Raw genomic sequence first — 22,973 nt, 5'->3', positions numbered from 1 at the left:
GTGTGTGAGATCACCCTCATTTTATGAATGAACCTGATGAAGCACATCTGTGAAACATGATGTTCTGACATCTGTTGCCAATAAATTATGTATCTTTGAAAGTCGGTCTTCCTGCAGATTTGTGGAGTGTGCGGTCTCCCTATATACAGTACGTCTATTTCACATCCCACCCAAATCAGCCATTTTGTGTTGAAAAGGCAGGAAGTAAAACAGGTGCAAGCAAGACATTGATTAGAGCCCCGGGACTGGGCCAGCTGTCCCTGCAGTGGAGGAACAGCAAACAGGACCTTCTTTGCACCTCTGTTTTACTTTCTGCGTTTTAGACACAAAATGGCTGATTTGGGTGGGATGTGAAATAGGCTAATGGACTTATCCTGATGAGTTTGTTTTTTATCCAGAATAGAATACTACTTTATTAATCTCCCTCCCCGGCAACCTTCAGATAGTCCACTGCTCAAACCTCTGAACCTACCGCCCAAGTCTACCAGTCCACCCTATAGCAGGCTCAAGTCTACCAGTCCACCCTATAGCAGGCTCAAGGTCTTTTTAGAACAAAAGAGAAAAATACGTGTGAATAAATCGCACGACAAAAAGGGGAAAAAATACAAATCCGCTCAGCAAATTTTTATTTGGTATGAATAGTCCCACAGAGATAAATGTTTGTTTGTTTGTTTGATTGTTTGTTTGTTCTTAATCGCCATGCAATTCATTCACACTGATTATTCGCTTTTGGTCTGAAAAGATTAAAACTGGCCTTCCTCGAGAGTAGCGTATGTTTGGTCTTGATCCATGGTGGCTGGACTGAGGCTCTGGTAGGTGGAGTCTGGCTGCAGAGTAGAGTATGTTTGGTCTTGGTCCATGGTGGCTGGATTGAGGCCCTGGTAGGTGGAGTCTGGCTGGGATCTGGAGGCTCGAGGCCAGTTGGCATAGGTGACATTCTAAAAAAAAAATCATAAAATATTAAGTTCAGTAAGGGTACAAGGCAGGAGAGCACACCAGCGGTAGCCATGGAAACAGTCCTCCATCTTGCATGTATCCTACATCTATGCTGTTTTAGGCTGTGTGTCCATATAGTGTTTTTCCTCATTAAAAGCAGAGAGAGGTGGCTGCAAGGTGCACAAAAGATGGCCTCTGCAGAAAAGAGCTTTTGTCTTCCTAAAGGCACACCAATCAAACATTCTCCAACCAACACAGGAGAGACCATAGAACCATAGAACATAGAACATTTCACTCCAACCAAAACGTAAAAACAACATAGATTTTTTTTTCTTTAAATCCGCAATTTCTTTTACGTTTTGGTCCGAGTTAAATGTTATGGTCTCCCCTGTTTCTAAATATATCTGAACCGTTTGGTTTGAACAAGTAAAACTGTTTTTATAAGCATTTTACGAAATGTCTATGGGGAAATGAATGGCGGATGAAAATCTCTGGTACAGTGCTGAAGCAGGAAGTGACGTTCACTTTGGCTCTCTATGCCATCTTGTGCTTAACTTTAACTAATTATAAACAAACTCATCAGAAAGATGAGCACTTGAACATACGTCAGTGTGATAAGAACTACCTGAAATGACAGAAACCATCAGCCAGACACCAGAGGGCAATCGAGGTGTTTTGGCTTCACTTTTTGGGAGCAGACATGACGTCCATATATTATACCGTCAATGGTGGAACTGGAAACTAACTATGAGAATAAACAGAGATACAAAGAGTTAAGACAATTCACCTGCAGGTTTATGGAGCCTGAGTTTCCCCTGGTGTTCGAACCTGTGGAACAGACAGAACAAAGATTTTTTATTTGTGTGTGTGTTTGTGTGTGTGTGTGTGTGTGTGTGTGTGTGTGTGTGTGTGTGTGTGTGTGTGTAGGCTACTGGAAGATGATGGAAGATGATAGTTTACACGGTTGAAAGCAACTCACCATCACTTTCTCTCTTTCTCTTCCATCTGTAGAGCAGCAGCAGACTGACAGTCAGCAGCACCAAAACAACCACAACAACAACAGTCACACACACAACCACAACCAGGAAGTCACCTGGGCGAGAGAGATAGAGGGGGAGTGGGGAAGGAGGGAGAGAGAGGAGTGAGAAAGAGAGAGAAGCAGGGGGTGCAGGGCCAAAAAGATGAAATAAATAATATAAATGAGAAAATCATCCTATTTTATGTGACTATCAAATAGTTTGGAATAATCAACTAAAGAGGAGACAAACTGTAAATCATAAGTCAGATGTTTTCTGAGTGACAGCTGATTCATCTATAGCTTAACTTGTACTTAGAAACAATGTTATCATGTTCAACACATCCTAAACTACATGTGAATCTGTGTTACTGTAAACTCCTCTAAAAATAAGACATCTTTACGTGTAGGCTAATGCATGTATAAAACATTTTACATTGTGGAAAAATATGATATCGTTTTTACAACGTGTGAAATTACTTGTCTCAATTGGAGAGGAGGAATCAGCTCTGGTTGTTGTTGCAGGCAGGTCAGCTGGAGGAAGAGGAACTGGTTAAAGGTGAAACACATTCTGTTATATGTTTTTAAAGTTTTTTTCTACCTTTAACTAGGCAGGTTTTAACTTAAATTAATTGATGCTTGAAACACTTATATCCAGTTAGCATATTCGCCATGTAATAATCAAATATAGCCATAAGCAGCAATTGAGGGGTCCAAGCACGATTTGAAAAGACAAACAGACCAAACATTCCAGAAGGTAAAACGACACACACAAACTGACATGTTGTGAAGTTCAGACATGCAGTCTTAGCTTTAGTGTCGGCATGTGACTTCTGTCAAGTTCATCTTTTCATTATAATCACATTGATGGAGTTGTTCACAACTGACAAACTTCCTATTATTTGTCCTTAATGACTGATGAGTTTGGAACGGACACGTCTGGATTATATCTCACAAACTTCCACATGAAAGGTTGAGCCTTTACCTACTGAGCCAAATAAACACCTGGTATAGGTTTAGTGAGGAGAAACTAACTAAAGGGAGAAGTCGTGTGATACTGCTACCTATGGCAAGTAGGACTTGTCCACCTGGGGATTCAAACCCTGGACCTTTGTAACTCCAAAGAAGGTGTCTTTACTGCCTGCTCCACTGGAGAGACATTAATGTTTACACACAAAACATTACAGAAGGTAGAACAAGAACAGCGCTCACTGCTTCACTCTCTTTTTCTGTGCAGAGCTGTGATTTGATGAAATTGTCAAATACATTAATTCCTTCATGCACTACAAGTCAGGTGTAAGAAGTAAACTAAATGTGTCCCTCCTCCTCTATCAGCTGTGATCCCAGTCTTACCTGGGTTGTTGGTCTTGATCACTGCTGGGTCCAGTTTGGTGATGATGTCCTCCTTGACACCAGAGAGCTGAAAGACACACTCGTACTTCCCCCAGTCTTCAGCTTTGACTGATGAAACGTTCAGCTGAACGCTCGTCTGGAAGGTTCCATCGTGGTTGGGGAGGATCTCTCCCTGGTCCATGAGGTCCTGAAGCTTCTCTCCATCTCTCATCCAGAACAACATGCCTCTGTCTGGGTAGAAGCCTGTAGCATGGCAGATGACTGGAGAGGAGGGAGACTTCTGGAGGAGAGACACCGAGGGAAGAACTGGAGAGACACACACACACACACACACACACACACACACACACACACACACACACACACACACACACACACACACACACATACAGTAAGCATGTCAGCTCCCAAAAAGTGAAGCCATCTTGATTGCCCTCTGGTGGCTGGCTGCAGTATGGCTCATGAATCCCGCCCCCTTCATGTTAGTGGATGGGGCATGAGCCAAACTAAATAATCAAATATATTTTCTCCAAAGATGGTTTCTGTCATTTTAGGTAGTTCTTATCACGCTGATTTATGTTCAACATCTCTCTACACCTCAACCCACCACCAGGCACAGACACAATCAACACCACGTCGTCAACAACATGGAGAAAGAGCTTGTGAACTGAATTGAATTGAGAGGAGAGAGAGAGAGAGAGAGAGAGAGAGAGAGAGAGAGAGAGAGAGAGAGAGAGAGAGGGAGGCCAGGGGAGACAAATAAAGAGGAGGGGAGAGAGAGAGAGACAGATAAAGAGGGGAGAGAGAGAGAGACAGATAAAGAGAAGGAGGGGAGAGAGAGAGAGACAGATAAAGAGAAGGAGGGGAGAGAGAGAGAGACAGATAAAGAGAAGGAGGGGAGAGAGAGAGAGAGAGAGAGAGAGAGAGAGAGAGAGAGAGAATGACGAAGACAGAAACAGGGAGACAGAGAGCGAGACAAAAAGATGTGTGCAAACGCAAAAACGTTAGGGTTGTGCTACAACCCGGGTTTTACGAGTGAGAACGAGAGCTCTCACTAGTGCCTACAACGCTGCGACGCAGCCCTATGGAAGACTGTCATTTTGCTCCAAAATTACTTTTCATTAAAACCGACCACCCACCCGTAGGTGGCGTGGTGCCCCCTGGGGCTGACACGGATCCACGTGACTACGTCACGTCCTGTCAGCCCAGGGATAATCACTCTAATTTCTTCCAGCCCGCTGAGATCCGACGCACCCCGTGACGCATCGACACAGCAAGGCTGGGTAGTGAGAGCTCTCGTTCTCACTCGTAAAACCCGGGTTGTAGCACAACCCTAACGTTTTACTTCGTTTCTAACTCAAGCTCTCACTAGTGCCTCAATTCAACCGACCTTGCTGCCGGTAGCACCCACAGGGCGACCCGAAAGGCACCTGTGAACCACGGCCATATGGCAACGTTTATGCCTAACCGAATGACATATTAGAGTGGCAATGATACTACTTTCTTGCCACCGACAGCACCGCGTGCGCGAACTGCGAACCGGACACGTCGAGACTGTAGTACCTGACAAAAGTGTGATGAGAGGACCATGAGGCCGCGGCACACATGTCCTCCACCGACACACCACGCAACAACGCAGAGGATGTCGCAACACCTTGCGTCGAATGCGCCTTGATACCCTCCGGGGGAACCTTGCCCACCGCAGAGTATGCCAACACGATCGCCTCCACTATCCAGTGTGATAAGCGATCCTTGGAAAGGGGTCCGCTCTGGGCACTCTGCCCAAAGCAAACCAACAGCTGATCTGTAATGCGTAATGAACGCGTCCTGGCCACATAGGCCGAGAGCGCCCTTACGGGGCACAGCATGTGCAAACGTCTCTCCTCACCCAAACTGAATGGAGGGGGACAGAATGCCGATAAGTCTATAACCATAGACCTATAGCTGGCATTAATATTCTTGGGCTGGTACGCCGGGTTAGGTCGCAACGTAACCCTGCGCCCATCGTCCCCAAAAACCATACAGGCCTGCTGCACCGAGAGGGCAATCAGGTCACCGACTCTTTCCTGACGATAAGGCCAGCAGCAGCGCAGTCTTTAAGGACAGAACCTTTAAATCGGCGGAGTCCAAGGGCTCAAACGGATGACCCGTTAGCCCGTCCAGCACCATAACCAGGTCCCATTTGGGAAAAACGCACCGCAACGGCGGGCGCAGTTTACGCGCCCCCTTCATGAAGCGCGAGACCAAAGGGCACACCCCCACGGGGGTCCCTTCAATCCCCATGTGGCAAGCCGAAATCGCGGCTACGTACACCTTAAGCGACTGCGGGGACTGGCCCGCGTCAAGCAATCTTTGAAGGAAACAGAGAACTGGGCGCACGCTGCAGTTCACTGGATCCACACCCTTACTTGTGCACCATCGCGAAAAAACCCGCCACTTGTACGCGTACTGAGTGCGGGTCGAAGCAGCCCTAGCACTCTGAATAGTGCGCACCACATTGTCGGGCAAGCCCTGTGCTAGCAACTGGTCCCGTTCAGGAGCCAGACCGCTAGCTTCCACCTGCCTGGGGAGGGGTGGAACACCTCCCCCTCTGCCTGGGATAGGAGATCGGCCCGTACCGGCAACGCCCAGGGCGGATCTTGCGCCAGGGAGACCAGGTCCGCAAACCATGTCTGCCTGGGCCAAAACAGACTAAAACGAGCCGGAGGCGCTGTTCCCTCACCCTGTCCAACACCTGACGGATCAGGGGGGTTGGGGGAAACGCATAGAGCCCCTCCCTCGGCCACACGTGCGCTTTCAGCGCGTCATGACCTAACGGGGGCTGTCCTCCTGGATCGAGAACCGCAGTGGGCAGTGTGTTGCGCGCCGCGATGCAAGAGATCGACGCAGGCGCGACCAACCTGGCCCAAACCTGTTCCGTCACCCGAGGGTGGAGGCACCACTCCGTATAACGGGGATTGCCTCGAGACAGCAGGCCGGTCGTAACTCTGCCGTCCCGGCAGATAGACCGCTGACACTGAAAGGAGACGGGGATACACCCACAGGTGAATCCCCTCTATGGTTCAGCGCCCCCGACCGCACACCGCCCTGTTTGTTCAGGTGGGCGATCGCTGCCATATTGTCCGAGCGAATCAGCACATGGTGCCCATGTGTGAGCCGCTGGAAGTGTTACCTCCGCAGGCTGGGGGGACTGCGGAGGCAACGTTCTCTTTCGAGTCTGGCCGCACGCGGACTTGTCCGGCAGTGCGGTCCCCAAGAGAGCTCCCAACCAACAATGGGCCCACGGCGCCATTGATGGTGGGCTTGTCCTGAAGCAGAGCCCGGCGAATCGCCTTCAGCTCTAGCACGTTTATGTGGCGAAGCTCCTGAGCCTCCCACCGGCCGTTCACCGAAAAATGCCCGCAAATCGCACCCCCTCCCCAGAGGGAGGCGTCTGTGCGGATCACCATCCTGAGCGGGACAGGGCCCCACCGAGTACCTCGTTGGGGCCCTGTAACGGGGGTCCGCCCATATGGCCAGGGCCTGCCAGGCCTGACCTGTCAGAGGAACCCTGCGATGACGGTCCCCGGCCGAGTCCAGGCGAAGCCTGAGAACCATATTTGGACCACAGGAGCATGTGTAGCCTCCCAGCGGGAGCACATGCAGTGCTGAGGCCATCAGGCCCAACATCACTGTGCACTGATGCACTGACACCGAGGGCACAGACCTAACGTCCTTGGCTTGCTGTCCGAACCGTGCGAGCCTGTCGCTCTGGCGAAAGGCTCGCAGGAAGTCTAGCTCGAGCCCCAGGAAGGTCGCCGCCTGCGCTGGGACGAGGCCACTCTTCTGCCAGTTCACCAAACACCCTAAGGTTTGCCGGTGATCGGTCACCACCTTGGTATGTTCCGTGGCACGGACCCTCGAGTCGGCCGCTAAGCGAACGTCGTCGAGATATAGGAAGACGTGGATCCCCCTCGCGCGGAGGGGAGGCAAGGCTGTCTTCACGCACACCGTGAGGGTTCGCGGGCTCAAAGACATGCCGAATGGCAAGACACAGAACTCGTAAGCCTTCCCCAGGAAGGAGAACCTCAGGTATTTCCTGTGTCTCCTGACCACGTGGACATGGAAGAACGCACCTTTCAGATCCCCGGAAGTAAGAAATCCCCCTGTCTCAACTCGTTGAACAGGTGGGGAAAGAGAGCATTCGGAACGGGACTTCCTCAGCGTCTTGTTGAGATGCCGAAGGTCCAATTTTGGACGCATGGAGCCGTCCTTCTTGGGTACGATAAGTACCTATGGTAGAAAACCCAAGCGCACATCTGCCTTGGGAACCGAGCGAATCGCCCCTCTGGCGAGGAACGAATAACCTCCTTGTGGAGTATGTCCATGGCCTCCCCCTCCATGGCCGGATCGGGGGTCCCGTCGAACGTGGGTGCGGGGCAAACTGTAGAGCGTATCCCTTCTGGAGGGTGCGGTAATGGGGACGGGGAACATAGATGCTCCCAGGCATCGAGCCTGTTGGACAAGATGGTCTCTTGTGGCCAAAGGAGCGGAACCCGTCATGAGCATATTGCTGGGCACCGGGACCTTTTGATCCGGTACCCTGATGGGGGGGCGGGACGTGAGAGGCTACGCCCCCCCCGCCGCATGGTCAGTTCCGTAGAAGCTGTGCATGCTGGGGGAGAACTTCTTGCGCAAGCTCCGCCTACTGACGCGCTGTTGTATCGAAGTAGCCCCCCCCCCCCTCCTGCCGTGCGACTTTCGCAGGCTGGGGGGACTGCGGAGGTAACGTTCTTTCTCGAGACCGGCCGCACGTGGACTTGTCCGACAGTGCGGCCCCCAGGCGAGCTCCCGACCAGCAATGGGCCGTCGGTGCCATTGATGGTGGGCTGTCCTAGGAGCCTCTAGCCGAGGCCAGGCCGTAGCCATGGACCAAGGCGAGCCTTGATGATGGGTATGAGACCCTGGGCGAGCTCCCGACCGAACTCGGGCCTTGGGCACCGAGGACGGTGGGTCTAAAGCTACAAGCCAACCGGTGGGCTTGACCTGAGCGCTGCCAACCGAGGCCAGGCCGTGGCCATGGACCAAGGTGCGCTGTGCCCCCAGGGAGCGCCCCAACAAGGGAGTGCGACACATGGAGAGCTCCCAACCACCCAGGGCGGTGGGCTTGTCCTTAGAGCTACAAGCCAAAGGCTGGCACTGAGCCCAGACCTTGGCGAGCTGTAACCCCTGCTGGACGCGTAGCGCCAGCACGGGGCGGTACGTCTATTGTAGCGGAGGTAGCTCGCGCCCAATGTACTTAGCACACAGATACTAACTGCACGGGTGCACGCCAGCTATCTGCAACCATACTATAGTTCTGTGCTAAACAGTACTAATGCTATCTGCACGTCTGCAAGCTAGCTTTCACACTCTTTTGAGAGCGGACCTTGGTCCGCTCTCAAGAGCTTAGCTGCGGCCCTGGGCGTCGCCCCACGAACTGCTCCCTTGGAGGGCTCGCTCGTGAAGATAGCCCAGCAGCTGCAAGACCGCGGGTTCAAGGCACTTGTGCAGCGTGCTCATGCCCAAGGCAGAACACACACTTAACGTGCCGGTTCATACTCGGCCAATGCAGTGATACACACAGCCCATCCCCTCGCTGACTTTCCCTGCTAGTAGCAAGAGAAAGCCGGAAGCTAATCACTAATAGCAAGCTCCCGCGGGCCGCACCCTGTTAGCGGGAGTACCGTTTAAGCAGGCTAGCAGGCTAGCAAGAAGCACAGGCTAGACAGTAAGCAACCCGGAGGCTAGCGAACGTGCGCGTGCAACGGTAACGTAAGCGGCAATAGCCCAGCCCGAAGGGGAGGCAACAATACCCACAACCTGTTAACCCGCGAGAACAGGTGTGAACCAGCCACTAGCTAAGCTAGCGTAAGCACTGAGAGACAAGCGTGCGCTAACACAAGCCTGCGCACAAGCCGGTGCAGCGAGTCTCTACCCTGAGTAACACGGGGAAGCAAGCGTGACCGCAGGCAGAGGCCAGCGGCCCGCGAAGCTAGTCAATCTCAGAAGAAACTCCTCAGAGGGAGTTACAATCTAGTAGATGCTATTTGCACGCAACATTTAGCAGACAAGCAAGCTGGCTAAGAAGGCGTAAGAACTGAGAGAAGTCAACACAACTTTTAGCTAGCGTACTCGCTCAGCTAAATCTCAGAGTGCCCCCTTAGGGGCCGACGCCAGTAAAATCTACACTACAAGCAGTATGTAGGTCCCAGCAACGCCTGTGCAGCGTGCTCATGCCCTTAGGCAGTGCACACATAATTTTCATTGTGCCGGTCGTAACCGGCCAGCGTAGCCTCACAGCTAACACAGCACCTAGCTGTTCCCCCCTCTCTCTGCTAACAGGAATAACGGGGTTACCGTGTAAGCAATAGCCTGCGATGATAAGAAGCTGGAGTGCTACAACACTAGATACTGGCTGCACGGGTAGCAAGCTAGCTATCTAGCTAACTGAAGAGCATGGCTTCTAGCTACTACTCTCGCTTACCGCGCGCCCTACACAGAGGTAGTCGTTACCCTGTCTGGGGACACAGCCAGATAGCTGGAGTGCTACAAGCTAGTCCAAGCTAGCTGCACTGAGCAACTCGCTAACTATCTATTTAACGTTACTCCTGGAGTAACGTGCGCGCTCTGACAATATAGCCGGCGCCTAAAACAAGCAAACGGACGCTAACGACACAGGTGCACGCTAGCTTATCCGCAAGAACCAGGCTGGCTAGCTATGTTCTAGAGCTACACTGTAAGCTAACAGCACGTATGCAATCTAGCCTAACAGTTTTGAGCGCGGACCTAAGTCAGCCCTCAAACGATAGCGCTGCCCCAGCCAGGGGAGCGAAGCAAAGCTACACAGCGGCAGCAATAACCACTACACGGCGGTAGCAGCAGAACTACATGGCGGTAGCAATAAACAGTTAACTAAGGAAGATACTCTTAGCTTTTAGATGACTTGTTCCGACGCCGCTGGTGAAGGGTACAGGGTCTGGTCCCCGAAGCCTGCTTTATCCCGTCCACGCAAACCTCTTGAGGTGGGCAAATCAGCCGGAACGAGCCTAGTATCTAAAGCTATGTAAGAGAGCTAACTCATAGTTAACCGCGGAGCTTTAGAAAACACGTCTTCTCAGCGGCTGGAAGAAAACGTAAGTGATTATCCCTGGGCTGACAGGACGTGACGTAGTCACGTGGATCCGTGTCAGCCCCAGGGGGCACCACGCCACCTATGGGTGGGTGGTCGGTTTTAATGAAAAGTAATTTTGGAGCAAAATGACAGTCTTCCATAGGGCTGCGTCGCAGCGTTGTAGGCACTAGTGAGAGCTTGAGTTCGAAACTAAGTAAAACATGACAGTTGTATACTGTGTGTGTGTGTGTGTGTGTGTCTGTGTGTGTGCTGGTTCATATTCTGTACATTTCTGTACGTTTCTGTACATTAGAAACAGAAGAGACAGATGAACATTGTTGTCTTGATGAAACTACATCAGGTCATGTGACTCTACCTGTTCTCTGCAGAGTGCTCTTCCCATAGGACACATACTTCTTCAGGTTATTAATGCAGGTCTGTGAAAAATACTTCTTCTCTGCTGCTAACAGAGCTGTGTTCTTATTCCAGCTCTCTGCGTCACTGACAGCCTCTGGTTTAGCAGCGATCCATGTCCATGTTGTCATGTTCAACACCAGCAAGTCTTCTCCATCATAGCCATACTGACGAAAACCACTAACTTCTCCTGTCTCATCATCCCATCCACAGCCAGACATCCACTGGTAGGTGTGGACACCTGAGAGAGAGAGAGAGAGAGAGAGAGAGGGAGAGAGAGAGAGAGAGAGGGAGAGAGAGAGAGAGAGAGAGAGAGAGAGAGAATGTGATCTCTGTTATTATGGGATGGACAGAAACACTGTATCAGACAGGACGTATGATACCAGACAAGCATAGTATTAGTTGTGTGTGTGTGTGTGTGTGTGTGTGTGTGTGTGTGTGTGTGTGTGTGTGTGTGTGTGTGTGTGTGTGTGTGTGTGTGTGTGTGTGCGCATGCGTGCGCGCAGCGCGCGTGTCTGCGTTCGTGCGTGTGTATGGGGCGTTATATGTGAGTAGACATGGCACATTTACGTGCGCGCTTGTCTGTGGGCCCGTTCGTGTGTGTGTGTGCGTCCGTCCGTCGCGCGTATATGCAACCGCGTGCGCACTGCACACTTTGTGTGTGTGTGTGTGTGTGTGTGTGTGTGTGTGTGTGTGTGTGTGTGTGTGTGTGTGTGTGTGTGTGTGTGTGTGAGTGTGTGATAGAGGCTACATTTCAGCAGAATAAAGTGAAACATAAACAGACCTCCAGTTTGCTTAAAGAGCTGCTTCATGTTCTCAATGTTGTCTTTGAAGCTCTGCTGCTGACTCAGACACGTCTCAGTCCTCCTCTTCCAGTACTGTGGATCATCTGCTGTTATGTTGATCATCCAGTCCTGTTTGGGTTCTGCTCTCTTCGTGTTGCTATCAAAGCGAAACACCTGAACTCCATCAACAAACCAAACCACCACAAACTCTGGGCTGTTTGTGACTCCAGAGGATCCAGTGTAGAGATACTTCAGGGAGTGAGTCACTGTGGAACAAACAGGGAAGAAACTCAGCTTTTGAGTTAAATTTTAAATATATTTGTACACTAACAACACAATAAATAATTTCAATCTCTGTTCAGTGACGATGTCGCCAAATCACACTTAATTCAATTAATTAATGCACTCTTTCAAACCATTGTATAGATTTAAACTGCTTTACAGTGAGCAGCCTCCAGCAGAACTGAACTCATTTTGTCAGATTGATAAACTCACGAGTGGAGTAAAAACTCTAACATGCTGCTGGTGAGTGGACACACATTGTCAGATGAAATAATATTATAATATGAGTGATGTGAGTCAAGAGTGATCATCTGAAAGCATCAACAGGCTATAGAAAATATATATTCACATAAATTTTCCATTTAACTCATCAATACTAGGAAGGTTCAAATGTATTCACGCTCATACACTTAAAAGCAGATGTGAATATAATTTGATATTTATAATAATATAATTATACTTACAATTATTTATAATTATATAATTATAATTAAAGGAAAGATTTGAAATGTGATCTTACCTGGAGATGCATCGTGAAACAAAAGCAGCAACAAAACCAACTCCTTCATCTTGTTTTGATAAAGAAGTTGTATTTAACGATAAAGATATCTCAGTGAAATTCAGTTAAGTCCTGTTTGTATGTTTATAGCTTTGTCCTTGATAAGTCCTTATTCTAAAGATGAGGTTATAGGCTAGTTGTTATCTTGTCTCAGAGGCACAGCAGTGGCACAGCATCAAAGCTGCTCATGTATGTGGATATGCTTTTATTAGTTGAGGGTGTGTCTAGTCACAGGAAACGAACATTGTGGTCACAGCAAAGGAACATGAGCTGTTTAGCTTCTTCTTCTCAAACACGTCATACTAAATTACATCTTCAGAATAATCTTCCCTTTGTTCCCAAACATATGATGCATAGACTGTATTGCTTATAGCCTATCTAAAATAAATCATCTAAAAATTATATCAATAACAAACTTTTATTTTTTATTTATTTTCTGTCTGACCGGTAAATAAATCAAGTAGGTAGGCCCAGTCTGGCCTAATCACATCTTTAAACTCCTCCCCCTCAGGCTCAGTGACCTACATCTACAGACTGCAACAACAAAAGAAGTGTCAAAATGGATATGACGAAATTCAAGGGAGGTGTGGAGAATTCACATGTCAAATAAAGTCAGGTCCTTCAGGCAGATGCTGGCAAATGTGCCACCGTGGGGGGCACGGTGGCGCAGTGGTAGCGCTGTCGCCTCACAGCTAGAAGGTCCTGGGTTTCGATTCCCGTTGTGGGTGCTGAGGGTGTGTTCCTCCCATGTCTTCAGTGCCTACTGCCTAGGTGGGCTATCTCGTCAAAAGGGCCTTTCTGTGTGGAGTTTGCATGTTCTCCCTGTGTTACCTGGTGTTCCTCCATATATAACCCTCAACTAAAAAACATGCAGAAGATTGTTGTCTGACCAGCGGAGGTTGGAAGAAGTTGGTCCCCGGGCACTTCACTGAAGCTGCCCACCGCTCCTGGCCTGAACCATGGAGGACGAGCCAGGATGGGTCAAACGCTGAGGACACATTCCACGGCGCCTCCAAAGCATGTGTGTGTGTGTGTGTGTGTGTGTGTGTGTGTGTGTGTGTGTGTGTGTGTGTGTGTGTGTGTGTGTGTGTGTGTGTGTGTGTGTGTGTGTACTGGCTGCTGTGCACATGTGTGCATGCAATGGTGTTTGTGACAAATAAAGACGGGGTTTGTCCGTCGGGTTTAATTTAATCTAAAACGTCCTGACATGTCTGCTGCAGGACCTTCTTTGGCACCTGTGGGCACAGTGAGGATGATGAGGAGAGGGAGAGAGATGAAGGTGAGACTGGAGGGAGGAGCTTACAGTAAGCAGAAGCTAAACTGTATTAAATATAAAAGCAACTCATATGAAAAAGCCCATGTTAAACATTGTTGTTTCCACCATGAAGTTTCAAAGGCCTGAATGAAGAGTCCATGCCAAACCCTACAGCAGGGGTGCCCACACTTTTTCAGCTTGGGAGCTACTTTTAAAATGACCAAGTCAAAGTGATCTACCAAACATATGTATATATATATACACTGAGTATACAGTGGAAAACAGTGGAACAGTGGAAAAACAGTGGAAACAGTGGAAAAACAGTGGGGGGATTTTTTTTTTTTTTTCTTTCCCCTCCCCTCAATGCCATGCGATCTACCACACTGGGCACCCCTGCCTTACAGAGTATAACCCCCCCCCCCCACACACACACACACACACACACACACACGCACGCACACACACACACACACACACACACACACACACACACACACACACACACACACACACACAGACACACACACACACACACACACACACACACACACACACACACACACACACACACACACACACACACACACACACACACACACACACACACACACACACACACAGATAAAAACACAAGAAGATACATGTTTAGGCACAGGCCTAACCCTCCTGCCCCGAGCCTTTCCCTGGAGACCCTAACCCAGTGATACTCAACTTGCGACCCGCGATAGGGTGCAGAGTGGCCCCCCGACCATTTTCTAATAATTTCATGTTAGTTTTCATTGTGAATTAGAATCGAATTCACAATAAAAATTAACATGAAATCAAGTTTGACTAAATTGTCAAATACCACCGTCTGCTCGCTAGTGATGGGAATTACGGCTCTTTGAAGGGAGCTGGATCTTATGGCTCCGTTCCTTTTTTAGGGGGTGGGGGCTACTGTTCATCTACGAAATCACTTGGATAAAGATATGTTAATATTTGGATCAGATGAGATCTTAGACCCACCAATATAGTTTAATTTGGCATCTGTGGACTGCTTGCTTCAAGAGGAAACCTGCCTGTTTGCAGCCTAAAGGACCTCTGCACCTTTCACACCTAAACCACACTTTGCACTGAACAAGAATTGTGTGCTGAAACAACTATGACAGCATGATCACATCTGTTTGAGTATCTTCTTCATATCCTAATTAATATTCACTCACTAATAGATGATTGTAATTGTGTTAATATTCACATCACGTACTTAAGACCTATGAATTCAAAATGTTATTTTATCATGTTAGGAGGAGTGTGAACTGGTCAAGATGAGCTCTGATAGGAAGACTGCAGAGCTGAGAACGGCTCACTCTAACTACAACACTTCACTTCCTTTAATAAGTTGTTTTTAGTCACACACACACACACACACACACACACACACACACACACACACACACACACACACACACACACACACACACACACACACACACACACACACACACACACACACACACACACACAAAGGATACTGAGAAATAGATGATGACTTTCTTTTCCATGACTCACTCAACAAAACCAGCAAAGCTTTGTCCTCAAATTAACCTTATGAAAAATCGAAATATTCAGGGCTTGTCTTGGAGCCAAAGGGGCGTAGATGTGATTTTGGGAGAATATGAGTATTTTAATATAATCTCTCACCTGACTCCCTCTCTTCTACCGTCCTCTCCTTGCTTCCCTCAGCCGAACAGTTTGCTCTCCTGTCCACTGACGAGGCTTCCACCGCTCTTCTATCCTCTCTCTCCTCTGCTCTTGATTCTCTCTGCCCTCTCACCACTAAACCTGCCCAATCCTCTCCCCCTGCTCCCTGGCTAACTGAAACTCTGCGAACTCACCGAACAGAGCTTCGGGCAGCTGAGAGAAAATGGAGAAAATCACACCACCCTGAAGACCTCTCTTCCTACCATCTTATCCACTCCAACTTCATCTCTGCTGTCTCCAAAGCAAAAACCTCCTTCTTCATCTCTGAAATCCAGTCCTCTGCATCCAACCCCAGTAAACTGTTCTCCACCTTCTCTACGCTCCTCAACCCTCCCTCCCCCCCCCCTCCTCCCTCTCTGCTGATGATTTTGTAACCTTCTTTACTAAAAAGGTGGATGACATCAGCTCCTCCTTCCATCCTCCAGCCACCCTCACTAACACTCCCGACTCCAATCCTGCTCCTCTGCCCCCTGTCCCTGGATTTCCTTCCTTCTCCCCCCTCTCTCCCGATGAGGTGCATAAACTCATCAGCTCGAACCGAGCCACTTACTGCCCCCTCGATCCCATCCCTTCCTCTCTCCTCCAAACCATCTCACCTGACATATCTCCCTTCCTCACTACCTTCATAAACTCCTCTCTGTCCTCTGGTCTTGTTCCGCCTGCTCTAAAGACTGCAAGAGTCAAGCCTCTGCTTAAGAAACCCTCCCTTGACCCTACTGCTATTCAGAACTACAGACCTGTCTCTCTTCTCTCATTCCTTTCCAAAACCCTCGAACGAGCAGCGTCCGAACAACTTTCTCTCTATCTCTCCCAGAATGACCTCTTGGACCCTCTGCAGTCCGGTTTCAAGGCTTCTCACTCCACTGAGACAGCTCTTCTTGCTGTCACAGAGGCCCTTCACACTGCTAAGGCCTCATCCCTCTCCTCTGTCCTTGTCCTCCTTGACCTGTCTGCTGCCTTCGATACAGTCAATCACCAAATCCTTCTTTCCACTCTGTCTGACCTCTGCATTTCAGGTTCTGCACTCTCCTGGTTTGCTTCCTATCTCTCGAACCGCTCATACCAGGTCTTATGGAGAGGGTCCGTCTCCAGATCCTGCCCTCTTACCACTGGTGTCTCCCAGGGCTCAGTCCTGGGCCCCTTACTTTTCCTTCTCTATATCAGATCTCTTGCCTATGTGATCTCTTCTCATGGCTTCTCTTATCACTGCTATGCTGATGACACCCAACTTTTCCTTTCCTTCCCCCCCCTCTGACACTCAAATCGAGGCTCGCATCTCTGCATGTCTCAAGGACATTGGCGACTGGATGTCTGCCCACCACCTCAAGCTCAACCTTGGTAAGACAGAGCTACTCTTCCTCCCAGGGAAAGACTGTCCTCTCACAGATCTCTCCATCTCCATCGACAACACCACTGTACTGCCCTCCCAAACAGCTAAGAACCTTGGGGTGATCCTCGACAACCAGCTGTCTTGCTCAGCCAACATAGCTGCGACAGCACGCTCCTGTAGGTTCTCCCTCTACAACATCCGCAAAATCTGTCCCTTTCTCACAAGAGAAGCGACTCAACTCCTGGTCCAGTCACTCATCATCCCTCGCCTGGACTACTGCAACGTGCTCCTGGCTGGCCTACCTGCCACCGACATCCGACCGCTTCAGCTCATTCAGAACGCTGCAGCCCGTCTGGTATTCAACCAACCCAAATTCTCTCATGTCACTCCCCTCTTCCGGGACCTCCACTGGCTTCCCATCTCAGCTTGCATCAAATTCAAGACACTGGTACTGGCCTACAGGGCAGTACACCAGTCAGCTCCCCTGTACCTGCAATCTATGGTCAGGTTCCAAACCTCTCACCGCTCCCTTCGCATGTCAAATACGCCGAATTTAAAACGCCGAGTTTAATTGTATGTTTAATAAGGAATATGCTATTTGCACCTGTATGTCAAATACGCCGAATTTAAAATGTTTAAGCACGGCTAAAGTATGCACAGGACATGTGCACCTATGTGCAGTGAATATGCCACTGTCTCTGACTTGTCTTATCACTATACTGCCTTATTGCTTGTTGTGTCTCTTGTTGTTTTTGCACTCATATGCCCTGTTACATTTGTACTATGTTGTAAACGGAGTCCACAGCACAATAATTTCACACGTGATACTTGTACCACGGAGTGACAATAAAAATCTTGAATCTTGAGTTTTAATATCATGTAGCTTTAATATGTCACTGTAAATATTAGATTTAGTGAAATAATTTGCAGAGGTGCAGTGCAGCCTATATTATCTTTGAGTTAAACTGAATATAGTCATTTAAAAAGCCCAACTGGCAACAGTGTGATGATAAGGATACATGTGGTTATCTGAAATAACCCAGGTTAGCTAATGATCCTCACCTCAGTCCCTGAAGTCAAGCAGCTGGAGTCACTTATTAGTCATAATGTACTACTACTACTCTCCCATTTTTGGGTGAAGTAAATATGCAAGCAAGAGTCACACATGGCACACTTTACATGTCACTGTTTTAGTGTTGATAGCACAGGGTGTTTAGCCTTTGCTGGTGGGGAGACAGGCATACATATACTTCTCCAGGCATGATAGTAATGTAGGCTACTGAATGTGATAATGCATTGAGCTGTGACAATGCAGCACCACATACACTTATCAATAGCAATCATAATAACGTTAATGTACCTTCGGCAGCTTTTTGACTTTGAACCGTAGTTGGGAACAACTATTAGCTAGCCTGGGTTGTTTTAGCTACTGTAACTAGCCTTTAGCAGTCCGGTATCTGTGCTGGGTTGAAGGCGTTTCAAACAGTGGATATTCCATAGAGTGCAGCGATCACAGCACACTGCCTTCAGACAGTTATTTTACAAACTGAGCTAGCTGGACCCAAACATTAGCATAACATGTCACTCGTAGCTAGCTGCTAGCGATGCTAACTAGTGATACTAACTGAAGTTGCTGGCCAGGCCAACCATAGACTAAAATATAGGGACAAAGCAACACACTCACTCGACAACAAAATGATAAAACGACTGTGCGGCGGATGAAAGGATAAGGTGTAGTCTATAAGAAATAAAAACGTCTAAACTTACTTTGATCGTCAGACTGGCAGATGCAGCTTTGTTTTCCCAGAGTAGAGGGGAGAGGGGGCGTGAGAGGAGAGGAGAAGCAGCAGGTGATTGGTAATGTGTCCATCTCACATTTGGAGGGAGATTGGTTTACATTGGACTGTGAATAGGTGATTGCCTTACGTCCTTTCTCACATTGGACTTCATATCAGACTGTGAATACGGTGATTGGATGATGAGATTGGAATTTTAGGCCTCCGTGCGGACCTCAGGTACCGCCACAGTCCGAGGTGGTTATTTTAACCATAAATGCAACACCATGGGGCAACAGTTTATTTTTCGTCGGCGACCATGTGTTGAGCGACACTTTCCAATAAGTATAAATTAGTATACTTATTATTATTTTACCTTTATTTTACCAGGTAGTCACTTGAGATCAAAGATCTCTTTTACGAGCAAGACCTGGCCAAAATGGCAGCATCTAAAAACAACAGCAGCACCACCACCACCACCACCAACAACAACAACACAACAACAACAACAACAACAACAACACAACAACAACAACAACAACAACAACAACAACAACAACAAAACAACAGATAAGCAAAGCACAAATACAGACAGGAATATTAAAGGCAACGTGGTACAAGATAGATTAAGGAGACACTTATTGTATTGTGGCCTGCCAAACCAGGCCACAATACAGATTAGAACATAAGAACAGATTCAATAAAGCTTGTGTAGAAAAGGGTCATCATTACAGAAGAGACTTTAAAGGAACGCATTTTCCTCAGGAAAAAAAGACGCTGCTGGACTTTTTCTGATGTGGCAGCAACATGAGAATCAAAACACAGTTTGTTGTCAAGAACAACACCTAGGTATTTATAGCTGTCCACAAGCTCAATGTCTGTGTCTTTGATGTAAGTAGGAGTAGGAGGGGACTTTCTAAAGCTGATGATCATGTCTTTAGTTTTAGACACATTTAGCTGTAAGAAGGACTCGTCGCACCAAGTTATGAAGTCATCGACCACTGGTCCGTGCTGTGAATCATCCTCGTCAAGTAGGCTAACAATGACAGAATCATCTGCAAATGTAACCCTCTAAACACAGTGATACAATAGGCGAAGATCATAGCAATTGATTTTCATGGTGAAATAACACCTTACTTTTTATAGGCTATAGCCCAGGGATACTCAACTTGGTTTGCCCGGGGGCCACTTTCGTGAAATGATAGAAGGCCAGGGGCCAGTTAATAAACAAACAATATACATTTTTCTGTAGCGGATTGTAGGTTTTTGGGGTGTCAGTCGGAGTTTAGACTGACAATGTTGTGCACACCGGATAGTTAGTTAGGTTAAGTTAGTTAGGTTAAGTACATACGTAAATGCCTGGGTAGCGAGCAGACGGCGGTATTTGTCAATTAGGCCAGGCGCCGCCTACTGGTTTACTAGTGGTTTTATTACTTTATTAGATAGTCTGAAGTAATAATTACACTTCAGGGTTAAAGTGGTGCATCTCATTGTAAAATTGGACTCGGCCCAAATTGGGCTTCAAACGGCCCAAATTGGGCTTCAAACGGCCCAAATCTGGCTTCAAAGACCCAAATTGGGCTTCAAACGGCCCAAATTGGGCTTCAAACAGCCCAAATCTGGCTTCAAACGACCCAAATTGGGATTCAAACAGCCCAAATCTGGCTTCAAACGACCCAAATTGGGCTTCAAACGGCCCAAATGGGGCTTCAAACGGCCCCAAAGTCGCCGGCATGGGCGTCGGCCTATATCGGCCTGTAGCCTGTACTACGAAGCTATCTTAACAGACCCGCGATCTGTCACTTTGATCTGGTTTGACTGAACAGGATCAAAGCTATCTAGTTTAACGATACTACAACGCTGGTTTTCTACTCGATAACTGAAGCTGGCTTTATCTGGGATCTGCCTGTGCACGCGCACGTTTTTCGCTCGTGCACAGGCGCGCGTCCACGCGAAAGAGGTGCGCTAGCCAATCACATTATGAACAGCTGAGTTGATCCACGCCCACACCCATTATCTCATTCAATGAAAGCGCAGTGCGTGATCACAGTTTTAGCGGATATTTAATGTAACCTGTCAGAATGAAAATCTGCGTTGGATATAATCTGCTGAAGGACTGCTAAAGCTGCCGCTTGTATTCACATCAGTCATTTGATTTACTTTGATCAGCGATCTCTGTCCCCTAAATGTGTAATCTCAGCCTATAAATTTCCACAATCTGTAAACCTATTTAGACCATAGATTTAGAAACGCATGCTCAATGAATAATGATCTCTATCACTCATTATGTGTGTAGTTGCACTGATCGAATAATTAATATATAAAAGAATGATAATGCTGATGCCTAATATAAAAGAGAAAACTGCTGAACTGAATTGAGACGATGCGGGCATAGTTTTCATTGATAAAAACTAGCCTATTTTTGCTCATATATTGGCATACAGCCTACAGGACACAGTTCCATCTGAAACATGCAAGAGCCTGCATATTTAGTAGCCTATTGGGGCTATCCCATATTTATCCCATATCTATATTATATGTATAGGCTTTTCTGGCATGTAGGAGAATATCACCCTCACTCCATTTGAGGCTCCGTGTATGAATGCGCTGCGTGATTAATAGTGATCATATTTCTCCACGCATCGTTGAGCTGTTAAGACATAAAGTGGTAAGTAGGCTTAATTTAATTATGTAGCCTACAGAGCCACAAATGTTTTTCTTGTTCTATTCTCAGTTGACTGCAATCTATTTTTCATATGGCGATCTTATATGAATGGTGAGTGACTCCAGAGAGCCGATTATATGGGTCTGTCATGGATTTTGATCTTATCCTCTGAAGCTAACCTGGTCGGGACCAGGTTAGCTTTGCAGCATGAGTTGCCATGGTGATTAGAAGTTAACTTGCTTTGTAGTACTGCTAAACCAGGGTTAAACCTGAAGTTACCTCGCTAAACCACTAATCTTGCTTTGTAGTACAGGCTACTGGCCTGCTTGGTATCTAATGCCCGGCCTGAATTATGATCCCAGTCCGCCCCTGAATGTGATGATATATCGGTTGGGGTGATTTGCTACGACAGTCATTGGTGTATAAGATGTAGAGTAATGAGGAGAGACAGCAGGCTTGGAGAGGGAGGGGGGAGGTCAAAGGTCAGGCCAACTCTAGAAAGATGGGGGAGACAGAAGCCACTTTCACACCGGCCTTGAAAGTGGTACATCATACAGTAGCCTAGGCTACCCTATGAAAATATTCATTTAGGCTACTAGGAGGAGCTGGGTGGAAATGCCTTTCCTCGCCTCATTTCAATCCGGGAGGGCTGGATGTCAGCTGAAAGCACCCCGGGGTGGAAATATGGTGGGGCTGCTTGGCTCTGTGTGAAAACCATTTCTGTGGCGAGGCTGCCGGCATTGTCGACCTTCTGCATGGCAATATTGTGCGATCTCTGTGTAAAAGTGGCTTGAGATAGACAGAGCGACAGAAAGAAGACAGAGACAAAGAGAGAGAGAGAGAGAGAGAGAGAGAGAGAGAGAGGGAGAGAGCGGCAGAAAGCAGAGGAAGGGGCGCAGATAATGTGGGTTGCTTCAAGAGGAAACCTGTTTGCTGCCAAAAGGACCTAAACACCTCTGCACCTTTCACACCTAAACCACAATTTGCACTGAACAAGAATTGTGTGCTGAAACAACTATGACAGCATGATCACATCCGTTTTGAGTATATTCTTCATATCCTAATTCATATTCACTCACTCATAGATGAGTGTAATTGTGTTAATATTCACATGACATACTTAAGACAGGTCTTATTAAGACCTATGAATTCAAAATGTTATTTTATCATGTTAGGAGGAGTGTGAACTGGTCAAGATGAGCTCTGACAGGAAGACTGCAGAGCTGAGAAGCCACAGCACGTCACTTCCTTTGTTGTTTTTAGTCACACACACACACACAAACACGAGAGACACACACACACACACACACAGACACGACACACACACACACACACACACACACACACACACACACACCTACACACACACACACACACACACACACACACACACACACACACACACACACACACACACACACACACACACACACACACACACACACACACACACACAACACACACACAGACTCAGCAAGATAACAAGGCCTGCAGATGAGGCTAACCTTGTGTAGCAGAGAACCCATTTAAAGCACAGCACAGTCACACTGCTGCTGCTTATAGTAATGATGATGATGATGTGATGAAGAAGGTGATGATGATGATGATGGTGATGATGGCACCTCTGTCACAGATCAAACAAGACGTGAAACATCGCCTCCTTCATTAATCACACTGATTCCGTACAGAGACGACTGGTTTCTGCCCATGGATGCATAATGTTGTTATGTGG

The 22,973-nt window shown here is 47.8% G+C and overlaps 2 protein-coding genes across 2 annotated transcripts in view; both read right to left on the bottom strand.

The window, feature by feature from the left end:
* Positions 1-22,973, bottom strand: part of LOC310784900 (major histocompatibility complex class I-related gene protein-like) — a gene marked incomplete at both ends in the record, with an annotated part of 40,677 nt that overhangs the window by 15,132 nt on the left and 2,572 nt on the right. Inside the window, one exon of the mRNA XM_083645931.1 lies at positions 11,635-11,901. Within this exon, the coding sequence (XP_083502057.1) occupies positions 11,635-11,901 (267 nt within the window). The remainder of the gene's footprint in view (positions 1-11,634; positions 11,902-22,973) is intronic.
* LOC310785695 (major histocompatibility complex class I-related gene protein-like) lies at positions 1,659-11,071 on the bottom strand (the record flags this gene model as incomplete). Its single annotated transcript, XM_083646834.1, has 3 exons — positions 1,659-1,681; positions 3,305-3,610; positions 10,813-11,071. 3 exons carry the CDS (start codon positions 11,069-11,071, stop codon positions 1,659-1,661), a joined length of 588 nt encoding a protein of 195 aa, XP_083502960.1.

This window comes from Poromitra crassiceps (assembly GCF_964638095.1).
Source record: "Poromitra crassiceps genome assembly, chromosome: 11".
Lineage (NCBI taxonomy): Eukaryota > Metazoa > Chordata > Actinopteri > Beryciformes > Melamphaidae > Poromitra > Poromitra crassiceps.
Note: the sequence above shows the minus strand (reverse complement) of the source record. Positions and strands in the feature narration are given on the sequence as shown.